The 17,376-nt window shown below is 47.4% G+C and overlaps 1 protein-coding gene across 1 annotated transcript in view; it reads right to left on the bottom strand.

The window, feature by feature from the left end:
* Positions 1-1,749: 1,749 nt before the first annotated feature.
* The window catches only part of ATG4A (autophagy related 4A cysteine peptidase), a 50,475-nt gene continuing 34,848 nt past the window's right edge, over positions 1,750-17,376 (bottom strand). Inside the window, exons 4-13 of the mRNA XM_032837152.1 lie at positions 17,034-17,132; positions 14,509-14,610; positions 14,257-14,329; positions 11,925-12,004; positions 11,070-11,257; positions 10,870-10,948; positions 6,599-6,744; positions 5,342-5,398; positions 3,811-3,919; positions 1,750-2,280 (exon numbers count right to left, since the gene is read on the bottom strand). Coding sequence (XP_032693043.1) covers positions 2,210-2,280; positions 3,811-3,919; positions 5,342-5,398; positions 6,599-6,744; positions 10,870-10,948; positions 11,070-11,257; positions 11,925-12,004; positions 14,257-14,329; positions 14,509-14,610; positions 17,034-17,132 — 1,004 coding nt within the window. The 3' untranslated portion in view covers positions 1,750-2,209. The remainder of the gene's footprint in view (positions 2,281-3,810; positions 3,920-5,341; positions 5,399-6,598; positions 6,745-10,869; positions 10,949-11,069; positions 11,258-11,924; positions 12,005-14,256; positions 14,330-14,508; positions 14,611-17,033; positions 17,133-17,376) is intronic.

The raw sequence follows: 17,376 nt of genomic DNA, 5'->3' as shown, positions 1-17,376 counted from the left end.
TTTTCTCATGAATACTTTTCTAAAGTCCATCTCGCTATAATTCGTGAGTTCCCCTCAGAGCCTGATAACACAAGCTGAGCTTTACAACATAATACTGTGGTGGAAAAAATACAATTAAAGTCAAAGGGCAGAAGGCAACAAATCCACAACTTCTTTCAAAATACACCTACCACTGCTTTTAGCCCCATCCATTCTAGAGTTCAAGAAATGGGTTTCTATACTTCTGGGGCCTCAGTATCCTTTACAGAGAAATCAAAAGTAGGGAAATGTTGGGGCACCTGGGTGGCACAGTCAGTTAAGCATCCAACTCTTGGTTTTGGCTCAAGTTGTGATCTCAGGGTCATGAGGCCAAGCCCCACATCAGGCTTCTTGCTCAGTGAGGAGTCTGCTTGAGACTCTCTCTCTGCCCCTCTACCCCCCCCAACCTCACATGCACATGCTCGCTCTCTATCTCAAAAATAAATAAAATGTAGAGACATGTTGAGGTTGTTAAAATAATATCTGAGACATATATGCATATGCATATTTGTATATGCATAAAATATATCTTCTGGACTGATAAGAAAGCCACGATGCTGGGAGCATTCAGAGAAGGGAACCAATCCATGGGAGGGAGAGACATTCTCACTGTACATCACTTTGTACCTTTTGATTTTTGAACTACTGGATTACCTACTGGGGAAAAAAAATGGAATTCAAGGAAACAATTGTTCTAATATTCCTACATATACAGAAAACAAAACAAAACAAACTTTAGTTTGGTGCTGGCTTTCAAGCTAGTGGTTGCTGGCCTTCCTCAGGCCTTGGTAGAGAAGGGGGGTGAAATGCACCCACCCAAATTAAGAGGGAAGGAGAGAAACATGGGCTTGAGGTACAGCCACACAAAAGAGGGTTTAGCAAAGCCAATTTGATCAAAATGTGCTTGAAGATTTGCTATGTTGCTCATCCTGAAATGGTTCGGAATTGCATTTGCCGCATGGATTAAATGTCACCACGTGAATAATTTTTTCTTATTATAGCTGTCAACCAAAATGGAGTCGAAGTCAAAGGCCAATTTGGATTTCCCCCGAATCAACAATTTTAACATTGATTGGCAAACTGCAGCCTGCACACCAAATCTGCAGCTTGCCACCTGTTTTTGTAAATAAAGTTTTATTGGCTTCCAGCCAGGCTCGTTTGTGTGCACACCAGCAATGGCTGCTTTTGCTCTTTTGCACTTTGACCGTGGAGCTGAGTGGCTGTGGCAGAGACCGTATGGCCTGCAAAACCAGAAGTGTTTACTATTTGGCCCTTGGCAGGAAAAGTTTGAGCACAGCTGATTTAAAGTGATCACGACTTGGGGCACCTGGGTGGCTCAGTTGGTTAGGCCTTTGGCTCAGGTCATGATCCCGGGGTCCCAGGATGGAGCCCTGAGTCTGGCTCCCAGCTCAGTGGGGAGTCTGCTTCTCCCTCTCCCTCTGCCTCTCCCTGCCGCTCATGCTCTCTCTCTCTTAAATAAATAAAATCTATTTAAAAATGAGTTTTTAAATAAATAAACAGATAAAGCGATCATGACTTGATTGAAGGGCCAGGTGACATCTGACAAAAACATCAGTAAGGATGGCGACACCCATCATCAGACAGTAAGTTGCCCTCAGCTAGGAAGGAAATCAACCAGGGCGCATTTGATGTGATCTCTCAGGCAAATTTTTTGATCTGAATTATAATCATTTAAAATACATATTCAAATAACTTAAAAAGACCCTTTTCTCCCTGATGCAATCACTTTATTATTAGAGCAAGAGAACAGATTGCTTCTTAGTATTTAGCCCAAAAGAGGTCACTCCTGAAGGGGTGAAGAAGCACAGGGAAACCATCTCTTCTCTGCTGGTGCTTGAAGCAAAGTGGGAGTTTCTGTCTGTCTTCCAGACATCCATCTCCTCGTTTCAGTAGCTGAAGACTCGCCGTGGCCAGGTAAGACAAGCCGGGAAGCAAGGGATAACTCCTAATCTTTCTGTTCCTATGTTCCATGATTGTTCTAGTTCGTTCTGGGGAAGGGTTATCATCGTTTGTTTTCTGAGAAATGGTAATTGGCTCAGTCATGATTGCTTTCAAGTTTGTATGCTGTTGGCATATCAGGCACTTGCTGACTAGAAAAGTCTCATGTAATGGGTTTGTGCTCTTCTTGTGCCGGATGGAAGACAGACCGCCAAGTCGCGTTTCCGCTATCCTAGACGCTCAGGATCTCGAAATCTTCCTCCAGGTCAAACTCCTCTAGTTGTTCAGTAGAATCAATGAATTCTGTTGGAGTATGGAAATGAGAAAGAAGAAAGCTTGACACTCTGGTTGAAATGGTCAGTACAGTTACTCAGTAGTTGAGGCTATTAATTTTTTAATCGTTTTGCTAGAGAAACGTGGAGGAGACTCGCAGGTGGGACCGCGGACAAGTACTAGAGATTCTTTAGAAAGAGCCACATTGAGGGTGCCTGGGTGGCTCAGTTGGTTAAGCCATTGCCTTCAGCTCAGGTCATGATCCCAGAGTCCTGGAATCGAGACCCATATCAGGCTTCCCCTGCTCTGCAGGGAGCCTGTTTCTCCCTCTCCCATGCTTGTGCGCTCGCTCACTCTCTCTGTCAAATAAATAAATAAAATCTTTAAAAAAAAACTCATAAAAAATTAAAAAAAAAAGAAAGAGCCACATTGAGATACCATCTTACATCAGTCAGAATGGCAAAAATTGACAAGGCAAGAAACATCAAATGTTGGAGAGGCTGTGGAGAAAGGGGAGCCCTCTTACACTGTTGGTGGGAATGCAAGCTGGTGCAGCCACTCTAGAAAACAGTGTGGAGGTCCCTCAAAAAGTGAAATACAGTACTACCCTATGACCCAGCCATTGCACAACTGCGTATTTACCCCAAAGGTACAGATGTAATGAAAAGAAGGGGCACCTGCACCCCAATGTTCATAGCAGCAATGTCCACAATAGCCAAACTGTGGAAAGAGCTGAGATGCCCTTCAACACACGAATGGATAAAGAAGACGTGGTCCATAAATACAATGGAATATTACCCAGCCATCAGAAAGGATGAATACCCACCATTTGCATTGTCATGGATGGGACTGGAAGAGATTATGCTGAGTGAAGTAAGTCAAGCAGAGAAAGTCAATGATCAAATGGTTTCACTTATTTGTGGAACATAAGGAATAGCATGGAGGACATTAGGAGAAGAAAGGGGAAAATGAAGAGGGGGGATATCAGAGGGGGAGATGAACCATGAAAGACTACGGACTCTGGAAAACCAACTGTGGGTTTTAGAGGGAAGGGGGAGGTGAGCCCAGTGATGGGTATTAAGGAGGGCACAGATTGCATGGAGCACTGGGTGTTAGACACAAGCAATGGGTCATGGAACACTATTTCAGAAACTAATGATGTCCTATATGGTGACTAACATAATTTAAAAAAAAAAAGAAAGCAAAATAGTTAAGTTCATTACACAGTCTTATTTCCAGGGATGAAGACAAGGCTCTGGGGTTTTTGAGGTACTTTTCAAATCACCCCTGGCCCCTGATTTGTTTTTTTGGGCCAGACCATGAATATACGTTCTCGTCATTTTGATTTCGCATGGCCCTTTTGCATTGAGCTCATCTTCTTCAACTCTCAGGCTTTGAAACTGGTACAGATCAGTTCACTGGAAGATTAAAATCATCGAGGACACACTCCCTGCTCAGCCCAGCTGAAGAGACGCTGTACATTCTATGGAAAGCATGAGCCACAGTTGATTCAGTCTGAGGAAACAACAGCCACCCAAGAACCCTGGAACAATGGCTTACCTGCCCCAGTGGTTGTCACTTCTGGCTTAGCTGGAGGAACAAAGGGAGGCCAGTGTGATGGATGTTTCTGAACTAATTCAAACATCCTTAAGTTTTCCTTTAGGATTTCCTGAGGACACACAGAAACGGCTGTAAACATTTCAGACTGACTACACATTTCAGGCTGGTTGTCCATCTGTGATCCCAAACCCTGTGAGAGTGGCCTGGTTGTTGGAAGGCGAGAACAAAGCCCTGGCCAGTGCGCCCATCCTCTCCTCGCTCCATCCGAGGACCCAGCCCCCTTCAGTGCTAGCGCCGTTAGCCCAGGAAGGAAGGACACCGGAGGGAGGAGCTGATGGAAAGCCAGGCGCCCTGGCCTAACTCAGTTCAGTGCCAAGCTGTTTCTGATGTGTTGGCTCCAAAGAACTGTGTGTTCATTACGTGAAACCTGGCCCCAAAGGATCCGGGACAGCATATTGGCGGGGTTTTGATTTTAGTCCAACATGTGTGGTGTATGTCCTAATTGAGATGGCACGGTCTTACGAGAGAACTTTCATTCAACCTTTACAGGGGGTGTGTCTAGAGTTGCGCTGCCTTCTGACAGGTTAAGAATTGCCTTTAAAAAATAATAGAAGACCGCGTCTTCTTTATCTTGTGTCCCAGCCAATGTTTCACTAGGGTGGCAGAGTCAGCTAGGGACATTAATGTCAATTATCTGTTGGCTTGTGAAGAAAAAAATCTGCTCTCCTCACACTTGCAGGAGGCTCTGGGATCCCATCTCCTGGCCTCTATTTTCTTTCTTTCTTCTTTTTTTTTTGGCAGGTAGGAGAATAGCACGTCTCCTGCCATTCCATCTGGGGCACTTTTCAACTACTCCCTGGGATCGCCCTTCTTTAATAAGCATTTATCAATGTCTCCTACGTACTTGTGTTAGAAGTGAGGATGAGCAGGGCAGATACAAAGACTGGTGAGCCAGCAAAAACGGTGAGTACCCTTTTACACAAAATACTGAGAAGAGAGCATATCTGGCTTTGCTGTTTACACAGATTCCTGCAAACTGTGTTTCGTTTAGCAGCAGCGTGCCGACCTTTAATAGAAACGAGACAGCTAAGAGAAAGACACACTCCCTAAACTACATCATGGACTATATGAAACTGTAAACAGACCACGAAACAACCAGAAAAGCAGTTTGGTTCCTTCAATCATCTCGGCGCTATGAAGGGCATGAGGAGGAACTTAGGCGGAACTCTGTGAAATTAGCATTAAGTGAAAACGGTGGAATATTCATTGAATATTTCATGTGACTTGTAGGCATAATCAGATGAGACATTACGTAGCTAAAAATATCACCCACTTGACATACTAAGCATATTTCAAACAAAGGTTTTGTTCTGGTTCCCCCCAGAATTATGCGTAATTCCCCGCATCTTAGTTTTTCTCTTGCAGTATAATCCCATCAGGCTAGATTCATGTCACTACGTGGAGCAGTCTTGAAAAGGGATCCTATTGAATAACTTCTGCTGTTAAGACTAAGAAAAACATACATCGTTACCTTCTGTACAAGGCTACACCAGCTATCAAAGTCCTTTTCTTCTTTGCAGAAAAATCCCTTGGGGGGAAAAGCAAGAGAACAGAACTTAGAACTGGTCAGGGGCACAGAGTCAGGCCCTCTGTACTACAAGATGGTGCCCCTGGCCTGGAGCTAGGATTGGGGCCGCTCTCTTTAGATGCATCTTCTGGCAATAATGGAGCACATTGGCTGCATTGCTCCCTCTCCTGGGCCATTACTTTACCTGGACACACACATTTACTCGTTCATTCCACCTCTCCCTCTCCGTCCTACTCGCTCTCCCCCACCCCTTGTCCCTCTCCCCTCATACTGTGAGATACAGTAACTTGAAGGCCAATCTCCAAAGCATGGGGTTAATTCGATTACCCTTGGTGCGTAAATAGACACATCCATAAAGAACAGTTGATTGAACCAACCAACAAAAGCCAAATAGTACTTTTAGCTGGAGGTAGTACATGGTAAGATGGCTTTGACCTGAAGGAAATGATCTGTTAGAATAAAAAGAACCATCCACCTCCTTCCCCATCCTCAGAGCCATCCTACGGTAGTGAAAGAATGGTCCAAAACAAGAGGAGGGCTCTTGTCCACTCTCGATCTCTGGTGCTCTGACAAATGGGTTAAACTGGAAGAGAGGATTCAGCCAGGCCTCGGAACCAACAGTAACTTTACAGGCAGCTGTCCGTTCAGCATGTGAAGACAGCCGTCATACCTCCAGGGGGGAACCCTGAGTGTCCAGGGAAATGAGCGCTATCTACCCCGAAGGTCTTGCCCTCTGATCCCTCCCTAACTATGTCCCACCTTATTCCCTGAGCCTGGGTGGCAATAATTAGGGGGCAAGAAGTAAAAGGGTAAAGACTGTAATGCTAATAATAACTAGCATTTACAGAATACTTACAAGGTGCCCAGCCCTGAGTTGAATGCCTTATGCCTCCCACAACCATGAAGGAAGTATTGTTCTGCTCATTTTAGGGGTGAGAAGGCTGAGGCTCAAAAAAGTTCAAGGGCTCCTCCTAAGTCCATGGCTAGGAGGTGGCAGGGCCAGGATTCCAACTCTAGCAGTTTGCCTTCAGGGTCCATCCCTTCCCTACTATACTATGGTATACCTCATGGGAGGTGGGGCATGGTGAGGGAACATACTCTCTCGCCTTCCTACCCAGCAAACCTAGAGAACTCCCCAGAAACCAATCTGTAACAGGGTGGCATCGTATCTCTTGGCCCACCCAACCTTCAGATACCCACCAGCGCTACGGAAGGATCCAAGTTCAAGATGTTCATTCGTGGCGGGGACTGTAGGCAATGGAAAGTCTGGTCGTCAACCTTTCCATTCTCTTCGGTGTCAACAAAAGTCTGGGTTGTGTGAGGGTCCAAGAAAATGAGCTCATCACCTGTTTGGAATGAGACATGCTTAATCTAGAAAGAACCGCTGCCCCTGTCCCACTGCTGTCCCTCAGGGGGAGGAGGCGCTCTGGTTTTCTTAACCCCTCCCTTTGGTGACAATGGGAATGAGATGACAGAAAGCCTGAACTCAGGTGATCATGCTGGAAGGAAGCCAAATCCAATCACTCAACCAGAGGACTCACCCTAGCAGATACATCTCCTCAAAGCCCAAGACCAAAAATGGAGAGGGACGGGTTTGAGCAAATGAGCGAATGAGAGACCAGAGATGATGTGGCAGGCTCTGTGAGCAGCAGTTAGCAAAGAGGTGGGAGGGACAACCACCAGGGCGGGAGCCCAGGTACCATTAGGGAGCTTCCTGCCTCTTTCCACATTGGGAAGCATCTTGCTCGCTCCATGCCATTGGTTCTCAGACTTTTGGTCAGAGAGCACATCTGGTAAGAAAGAAAAGGCCTTGGCCCTCCCAGAGAAATGGAAATGCTGACTCTGTTAATGATGGGCTCTGACTTCTGGTCTCAGTTAGCTAGCAAGTTAAGCGATTCCTAGTGGAAAGCTTTGATTCCACCACAGACACACCTCACCAAGGAAATTCACTTTGAGATGATCCGCCTGCACAAAGGAGAGAAGAGCCATGCTTTGTCAAGGTGGAAAAAGCCCAACCCAATGATGACCTGGGAGGAGTCTGAGATAATAAAGCCTCTACTTTGATATTCAAAGGGCTGAGAGGCCCTCCAGGGCTCATCAGTGTCATGCTGAGTTGGCCAGAGTGGTACCCCATCCTCACTGGCCAGGCTTCAGGACCATCTGGGCCTCTGTGTTGTAGAAGGGGTTGGGCAACCAAAGAGAGATCTACCCAAGGCAGCAGAATGGGGTAGGAAGAGATGCCACCAAAGACCCTCCCCGGAGTGGCATCCAGGATGGCGTTGGGCCGCATCTAAGAGTTTCTGTCGGCAGACAACGTGTTTCTGATGCCTCATGAATAGCTTAACTTGTCTCTACCACAGACATATATATCCCCCCGGACCACTGGGGGGTAGATCCGTTATACCCCAAAAGCTTCAAGTCACAAAGAAAAGCAATAACCAGGATGTTCAGAAGGAAGCCTACTTAGGACCCCAGAAAAGTAAGAAGGAAAGGAAGCTGTGCACGAGAAAATGGAAATCCAGAGTGGGACTAGGAGCAAGCATTCTGCCAGTGTTTCAAGTTAAGGAGCTGGGAATAATTGGATAAATAAGAGCATCCTCTCTTGATTCTGGCCCTTTCCAGGTGCGTGACTGCGCGCGCGCGCGCGCGCGCGTGTGTGTGTTTGTGTGCACGTGTGTGTATGTGGAGTGGAGCTTTTCAGGTGCCGCTGTTTCTGAGAATGCTTAAAAGAGATACAGTAGAATCCCCCAAAAGTCCTAGAAGTGATGTGGGGACCAAACCCAGGTCTCTAATTAGGCCTGAGAACAAGAGGCCATCTGGTCAGCCAACTGCAGACATGGGGCTCATGCTATGGATCCTTGGTGGCAACCTTCCCCGAAGTGCAGGGGACAAACATCTCCTGTCTAAGCAGGCAAAATCGGACAGACAGACTCTCATCCTGGACATAGGGTCACACACCGAGAGCTTTCCCCAGCTTCCCACTGGAAAAGAGGGCCCTCAGGAAGCAAGGTAGCACGGCAGGCAGAGATGGCCTCATTGGAACTGAATGCTGATTTGGCTACTTTCTAGCTGGGTGACTTTGAGGCAAGCCCTCTAACTCTTAGTTTCACTATACTAAGCTTTAACTCACAGGAGTATCTAACTCTCTGTATCTAGATCTCTATATCGGACTATCTGTCTATACCTGTATGTGTATGTATGTTCTCTATCTATCTGTCTGGGGGTGGGACTTGGCAGGGTCTCTGACACAAGAGAGCCATTCAGCAAAGGGCTGTTCTCATCCGTTCCCTCCCTTCAGACATTTGACCATTCTGGAATCCCCAACCTAATACAGTAAGGGGGTAAGTTAGACAAGGGGATTCGGGAGGACTTTGGGGCCTCCAGTAAAGGTGAAGCAAAGGATTTATGAAAGGCAATGGGCAAATGGGAATTGTGCACAACTCTGTCTGGGTTGCTGAGGATTGCCCACACCCCTTTAATGAGTAGTCAACCTCCACAAAAGTCACCTTGACCCAGCGGCCTCACGAAACAGGAGGGCTATGCCAGCTTGGCAAACTCTCTCTGGGTAACTTGGGGTAAGGGAAGTTCGGGCCCCCCAGGAATCCCATCCATTGTTCCTTGAGGTCCCTCCAAAATTATTTTCCAATCGGTTTCTGCCTTGGCCTCGAGCAAAGAAAAAGACAAAATTTATTTTTGCAACCTTTTCTTTGACAGGAACCCAAAAGTTTAGAAGCGGAAGGCATGTATAGGACTCCAAAGACTGTATTTTGTACGGAGAAAAAACAAATGTCTCCTTGATTTGCAAAGCTGTAGTTCTCAGGCTTGACCAATAGATGGCAGCAATAGTGAGAGTTTAGGCCACTCTGCAGACACCCCACCTCAAAGGAGAAAGCAGGCAAAGGAAAGACCTGTGTTGGGGGTCAGGAAGGGTGGGGTCACCTTTCACTGGGTGTGCACTACATCCCTGGCTCTTGGCTGAGTGCTCTTCTGTGAGGTGACAACACAGCAAGGCAAGGGTGAGCCCTATGTTCTTTTTTTGTTTTTTAAAGTAAACTCTATGCCCAATGTTGGGCTCGAACTCAGGACCCCAAGAGCAAGAGTCGCACGCTCTACCCCCCAGCTGAGCTGGCCAGGGGCCTCAGCCCTATTTTCCATAAGAAACTGAGATGAAAGAGTGGATATTCTTTTCCTGCTGTCACACGGCTGGCATGGGAGATAGCCAACAAGGCTGGGGATGTCAGTTTCCCATGCCACCTCAGCTCTCTGAAACTCTGAGGAGTGGGGCGGAGGGTGGCCAAGCCCACTGCACCCTCTCCCCTGCACATCCCTCATGCCACTCCCCATGCCTGCTCTGGCTCCTCTTGCCTATCCAAGGCTCCCCCTTATAATCCAAGCTCATATTCCCCAAGCCCCATTTTCAGGCCACACCACTCCCTTCCCTGGGCTCTTCAGCACCAACCAGGTGCCTGGGCCCTTGGTACACAACATGTGGTGTGTCCACCAGCAGCATCGGGCCCACCTAGTTAAAAGTGCAGAATCTCAGGGCCCACCCCGGACCTGCTAAACCCGCATTTTAATCACCTCTCAGGGTGATCTGTGTGCACACCAGAGTTTGAGAAGCACTGGGCTAGCTTGCTCGGTGTGCCAAGGGCCTTAAATGACTCAGATCACAGCTAGTGTATAGGGTGGCTAGAGTTCCAGAGGCATCAGCTGAGGAAAGGGAATCCTGGGTTGCTTGTTAGGATCTGTATTAGGAACATTAGGGCTTTTTTTTAAGATTTTATTTATTTATTTGACAGATCACAAGTAGGCAGAGAGACAGGCAGAGAGAGAGAGGAGGAAGCAGGCTCCCTGCTGAGCAGAGAGCCCGACGAGGGGCTCGATCCCAGGACCCTGGGATCATGACCTGAGCCAAAGGCAGAGGCTTTAACCCACTGAGCCACCCAGGCGCCCCAGGAACATTAGTGGTTTTAAGGCTTAGCCCCCGTTAGCAGAAAAAGGATAGCTCTGACTTTGTCTCCTCTCAATTCTTCCTGTTCATGGCTCCAAACAGTGAGGCAGCAGGCCCAGCTGCATGGGCCTGGGAAGTCAGAGGATGGGTCCTAGACCAAATGCCCAAGCCCCAAGAAGAGGGGGATCCATAATGCCAGGTGAGTGAAACCCTGCCACCCTGGGCCCCCACAAAAAGGAGAGGGAGATGCTAAAATGATGTCATGCCCTTGGGGTGGTCCCATGGGCATAGCTGTGGAACTATCTTTCTGAGAGACAAGGCAGTGGAGGGACTGAAGCGGGCACCAAGAAGTGTTACTCTCCACAGATCAGGCCAGAGACAGGATGAGCTGACCAGAGGCCATGGAAGCTCTGGGCGAGATGAGGGTCCCCTAACCAGAATTGCCTGGGCTCCCGTGCAAACTTTCTGCCCACCTCCCACCCAGCCCGTGACGACTTACTTGTGAATCCTCTTTTCTTACCTAAGAATCCTATGAAATAATAGGCGTTATTTGGTTTTCCTCCTAATGCCCCTAAAGACTGTGGCATCTTAAAACACTCCTAGAGGGAAAGAGAATGCAAGATTCTCAACTCACTTGTGGACTGCTGCTCACGGATCTCCGTGCTCACATGGCAGTGTGATGGGCAGGCGGCAATGGGCCCGGGAAAAGGACTGACTTACTTTGAACGCATCAACGTAGACAGGGTTGATTTGGTTTATGCCCAGGCGAAGGGGCACAATGAGCAGCAGGGGTTTCCAGGCTGGGCGGCCCGCAGGGGTGCCCTTACTCTGGTTCGACGCGTTCAGAGTGTCAGGGGGACTCTCACCCACTATATCGGCACTCAAGGGAAGGACACAGCACATTTTTTCTGGAAAGATAAGAGGAGAGAACTGGGTCAAGGGGTATCCAGTCACCCGAGATATGCCCAGGGTGAAACTAAGGGCCTCCTCATCTCCTGGCTTGGAGCCCCGCCCCCTCTGCCACCAGAGGCCAGCTTGCCTCACCTCCCATGGGAAGCCCAGGCTGCTCCTCCAGCCCTTACTTCCTTCTGGCACCTGAGCACTCACCTCCTGCCAGATATTAGGGGCTCACTGAGAAAATCTTATTTCTCAACTAGTCCGCAAAGGCCTCTGAGACAGGGGCCGTATCTTTCGGTTTCTCTATCCCCATGGTGGAGAGCATAGGGCTGGGCAAATGGCGGCCTTGGCGGAAGACCTGTCAGTGGTTTAACTGATTATCCTCACTTTGAGTATCCTGCAGGGAAAGGGTCTGGGCCCTTCCAGGGAGAGAGGACCCTCTCATTGTTTTCTTCCTTTCAGAAAGCTGAAAGGGAAGAGAAGAAAAGGCACAGGGAATGATTAACCAGAGTCCTGTGCTCCCCTAAGTTTCCCTACTCTGGTGAAGCAGGCTGGAGGCAGTGTCTGTCTGTCTGTCTGTTTCTGTCTCTCTCACACACACACGCACACACTTTCTGAATGTTGAGGAAGTACCTCAACCACCCACCTCCCAGGAAGGTAAAGAAGCTAGAGACTCACTGATATCTTCAATGACTACTGTGTTATCCATGGAAACATAAACAGCCAAGGAATTCCATTCGTCAAATAAAGCAAGTTTTCTGCAAAGCAACACACAGTGAAGTCAAAATTGGGGAAGATGGCAACATCAGCAGAGAACAGCACAATCTATGACCTGTGTCCCTAAAGTCACCGAACACTGAGCCACAGAGAAGTTAGGGTCTGAGTCAAGCTCTGGCCCCCTGGACTGAGAGCTCTGGAACATCCCATGTCCAGGACCCTTGAGAATGCCACAGAGTAACTGTTTTCAAATCCTGAAAAAAAAACCCTGCTTTACATAATGGAAAAATCTACCTCACGAGATGATGTCACTCCTGCTGGGTGAAAGAGAAAAGGTACCAACATTTCTGCCAAGAGATCTTGTTTTCTCTTCTCAAATAAAAGACAATCTGACTTACTAGGGTATTTTCCCCAAAAAAGGGAAACTGTCATGGAAAAAAAAAAAAAAACGTGTGTGTGTGTGTGTGTGTGTACACACGTGTGTGTGTGTGTATACATATATATACACACATACACACATATATACATATATACATACACACAAGGTTGGGAGCATAGATAATACAGAGAATAAGGCCCAGGAAAATGTAGAAAAAGAGAGAGATCTCTTACACCCCTTCACACATGCAGTGCAAACGCTATTCGAGAAACTTCGGCTTTAGGTGGCCTTGGTGCAGCGCCTCGTTGGTCAACAGCTGAAGACAGAGAGCATGCGGAATTGTGTGACTTTGGAAGGGGTTAGAAATAAAACCCCTTTCATAGAGTGATCATCCGGGGTCTGGGTAAAGCAGCATGACCTCATCTCCCTTACATTTCTCTCTTGCCTGTCTGAAAGAAGGCCTGTTTAACCCGGGTACTTCCGGGATTCTTGGGTAAAGCCCAGTCTTACTGGACAAAAGAACAAAAAAACATTTTCCTGACCAAGGTAGCTCCCAGGAAGAGGTTAATTACCATTACACTTTAATTTCACTCCATTTGAGGTACGACCTTTCCCTGATATACTAATACTCTGTTGTTAATGGTAACAATCACAATGAATCCGGACCCACTTAAATTTTTTTAAAAATATGTTTCCATTTGTCCGTTGTTGAGAACTTCAAAATTTAGACGAAAGAAGCAAATTCTGAGGGACGTCACATAAAAACCCAACTATTTCAGGCTGGGCCTGAGGCCCGGCACGGCCCTTTTGATTCATCTTCAACGCGTTCTACCCTGGCTTCTTACACTGGTTCCCAAAATACCGTCAGATCTTCGCTCAGCAGAGTCAACCATGCCCCCTGAAGGAACTGTGGATTAAGGTAAGAAAGTGCTCTCAGATGGGCTGTACCATTAGCAAGAAGTAAAGCCAAGATACAGATTTCACTTGGGTCCTCGGGAAATCCAGCCTACTTCCCTCATGAGCACATTTCCAGAGCATTCTGGTTCCATGAAGACTGGCTTATAACTGAAACGGTGCCCCCTCGGCACTTTTCATGGAGCAGGTCCCCCCATCATCCTCCAGAGAGCCCAGTAGTCAAAGAAGCAAGCTACACCCAAGGAGTCCAGATGGTTTCAACCTTCTGAGGGCCTAAATCCGGCCCCAGATTCTGGATGCCATCTTCATTCATCCTTCAAGTATGCATTTGAGCACTGTGTTTTATGTGCTAGCCTTACAGTAGTGAACGAGACAAATACAATCTCTGCCCTCACTGACTTTGCATTCGAAGGCAGGCGTTCACTGCTAAAATGTCAGTCTTAGATTCTCCACCTTGCCTCTTTCCGTGGGAGGTGAATTCTGCAATTTAACAGAGCCATGGCAAAAGTACCCCGCTGGCGTATGTGGAGTCGGCTAAGAGATAAAGGACTGATCCCAAGCCTCCCTCGGGGTTGGTCTCCTCCCATAGGTGGCGAGCTCCCTGAGGCAAGGACCGTGTCTAGTTTATTTCCGTATACCCAGCACTTAGCACGGTGGAGCCACTCAGTAAATACTGAATGAATGAATGAATGAATGAGGTCTTTTATACTCTATAGGGTAGGAGTCTGGGTCTTGCTTAGGTTGGCTCAGGCTTCCACCACTACTTAGTCTTAGCCCTTCGGCTTCAAAGTGACGGTCTTCAAAGTCTGACGGTCCCCTGGAAGGTGAGCAGATGTCTGCACATGCCCATCTCAAAGAACCGCCTGAGCAAAATGGCCCGGATGCTTGGTAGCTCAGTGGCATGGCAAGAAGAGCTAGACTGATAGGAACGTGGAGTAGGCAGAAGAGGGAGGCATAGGAGACAGTACAGTAAGGCGGACACCAGACTCTCTTACTTACTTTAACACCTGTGCAACTGTATTTGGTCCAAACCATTCGCCAATTGACTTCCCTTCTCCTACACCCATTTGAGCTGTTTTTAATTGAGGGAGAAAGAAAAGACGTCAGCAAAAGTTCTTCCAGCACACCACAAGCTCCTAATTTCTTGCATAAATAATTAAGCAGATGGACAACTTCGCAGAACCACATATAAGGCAGGGGATGAAAGCAATGGGTACAGACATTGTCTTAAAACCAGCGATGTGACCTCACCCATTTGATGGATAGAGTAGCAACAGTCCTTTCTATCTAAGAAGCACTGGAGGATCCGTTGGTATTCTTTGGGTTGTTCTTTTTGTTTCTCCCAGTTCCAGTCTTTGAAGGAAAAAAAATGAGTTAAAGTCATTTTTATAACTGCTTATTACCTCTCTGCACTCTTGCCATAACTACGAGGTTAGAAGGAAAACAAAGGAGTTGCCTCTAGAAGGCAGGGGCCGTGGAGTTAGAACATTCCTAAGTAACTTCAATTTTGATGACAAAGACATCTGGAGATACTACTTTCAAAGTCTCAGTGGGTGTAAAGTAAAAGCAAAACAAAGAGTTGATCAAGGAATTGACTTAGCCCAAGGGCTGATGCTAGATAAATATTACACGAAAACAAGGTCAGAAAAGGCTTTTCTGATCAGCTACTCCATGAGCAGGAGGTCGTCACAAAACCCGGAAGTGTATCCTTTTATTACCCTGACGCCAAACTGTCTCATCTCCACACAGACAACAACAGCTTTGACCAGTATATTTTGGCAGCATTGCCAAAAGAGTTTCATAGGGGAAGTGCTATTCAGACACACAACAGTGTGAAGGGGAACAGATACAATTCGCGACTGAGGAAGCTCAAAAAAGTTGGTATGCTGCCATTTTTACAGAACCTTGAAAAAGTCCACATGGACGTTTGGCAAAACAAATACCTTTCCTATCAAGTGCTCAAAGCTTCTTTGTGACCAAAACCCAAATAATTACATCTACAGGAATCCCCTCTCTGCCTAAGGCATGGCCCCCCACATGCCCCAGAGTCTATTTATCCCAGGACTCCGGACAACAACAAAAATTCTCCATAATCACTACCGTAGACAGGATGTGCTTCTCCCCTTCCCTCTGCTCTAGGAACTCCGTCTCATGGGACAGCTCTCTGGGGTTTAGTTGGCTTCTGAGATACTAACTTCTCTCCTGAGGTTTTAGACAGAGTTTAACTTTACAACTAAAGTATTCTTGAAGTGGAAGGCCATTATCTCCAGTCTCTGATCTCTTTGCTTCTAAAAGTTCTGAAACCAAAGTTTTAAACTTTGTAGGCAGCACCGTCTTCAGAGGGTGAACTCCATCCAACTTCTCTCTCTCTCTTTTTTTTTTTTTTTTCATTTGCTACCGAATTGTCCATGTCTGGGGAAGTCCTGATTAGCTGGCTGCTAAGTACCACTAAATATTGACCGATGACAGTGATAAGTGTGCACCCCGCCTTAGTTATGAAGTAAGTGAATAGGAAGCACTCCAAAACACTTCTGTACAAAATTACATCTTTGAATTTATTTCAGCTGCAAGATCGATTTCCAAATTCTCCCTGCTGTTTGCTTTTCTGTTAAAACAACTGAGACTGCTGACTGTGGGGTTTTATGACTTCCTCATCTGCCTCCAACAAAATCCACTTCCAGGAGCGTCATCTTGCTGTGTTTTATACATGGGAAGTTAAAGAGAGTGGATCTGCTCCAAGCTGGATGTGTACCATAGAGACATCACTGGCCAAGGAGTTGGGAGACCTGCCTTCTTCTATTCCCCAATCCATGCTTTTTCTTGGCTGTTTGACCCTGGCCAAGTCACCTTACTTCTTGAGCCTCAGTTTCTTCATCTGTAAAACTGGAATTATGATACTCCTCAGGGGAAGCAGGTTCAGGTTATTCTAAACCCTGAAGAGAAGGCCTCAAAGCCCTAAAACCTCCCTAGACCTCCCCCTCCCCCAACATCCCCTGCCCACTGTCTGCTCTGGTGAGGATCACTGGGGGAGGAAGGAATCTCAGGGAGCCACAGCCAATGAACTCAGCAGGTAAGATCTTGTCCAAGGAGTCCTTTTTCTCCCTCATCCCCAGGTCAAACCCAGCTTTCACCCCAAGTGCCTGCACAGGCACCCAGTCAAGGTCATCCTCCAGATGCCCACAGGGAAGCATGCACATGGCTTAAGAATGTGAGACTCGAGGGCTTCAGCGAAGATCACTGGAAGGTTCTTAATGAAGTGGAAGGTTCTTAATGAAGCGGCCTCCAGAGAAAGCTAATTTAAGGATCCCTTCATCACCAAATGGACATTCTTGGCAAACCCAAACGAAAATAGCGCCAGCTCCCTCATCAGGCACTTCCTTTGGTTGTTCCGTCCTTCACTGGGTGGACATTTTAAAGGAGGTCAAGAAACAGCCCCCCTGCCACACCCTTCTTCCTGCTTCCTTTGTTATCTGACCCGTTTAAGGACTCACTGGAACAATAGTGAAGATGGAAACTCTGAATGACACACCTGCCTCCCTGTTCAATTCTGTCCCAGGAAAATCACTCTTGGGCTTGGTGAGTCACAAGGAAATGCTGGCTGTTTCCTTCTTGTGGGAGGCTTTAGTGACCTGTCGGCCCCGCCACTGGGGCTTGCACAGAGCACTGGAGGACCTTCAGCTCTGTTGCTGACTGTTCCTGAACCTCGGCCCCACTGCTTAGCCACCAGCAGGCAGTGGTACCGTGGAGGCCTCCAAGGGGGGACCCATTTAACTCACCCCTTCCCAAGTGTCTGCAGATCAGGGCCTGAGCCAGCATCATTTGTCCACAGCGTAGCATACATCCCCAGCCAGCGTCTGATGAAGGGCCCGTCCCCCCTGTTGGCAAAATGGATGGGAATGACTGTGAGGTCCCTCAGATGCCTTCTCCTGAAACATCAGCATGTGTGGGAATCATATAAGACAGACAGACACACAGACTCTGAAAAGAGAGGCGAGAGAGACAGCCAGACAGCCAGCAGGGTTTGGTAGAGGGCAGGGGTTGCAAAGGGGACGCGGAGTTAACCAAAACAGTTTCTATGGCCAAAGACAAAACCAACAAATGGACAAAACCTGCCCCTTA

This window comes from Lontra canadensis, unplaced genomic scaffold (assembly GCF_010015895.1).
Source record: "Lontra canadensis isolate GAN:19392208 unplaced genomic scaffold, GSC_riverotter_1.0 scaffold96, whole genome shotgun sequence".
In the NCBI taxonomy this organism is placed as follows: Eukaryota; Metazoa; Chordata; class Mammalia; order Carnivora; family Mustelidae; genus Lontra; species Lontra canadensis.
Note: the sequence above shows the minus strand (reverse complement) of the source record. Positions and strands in the feature narration are given on the sequence as shown.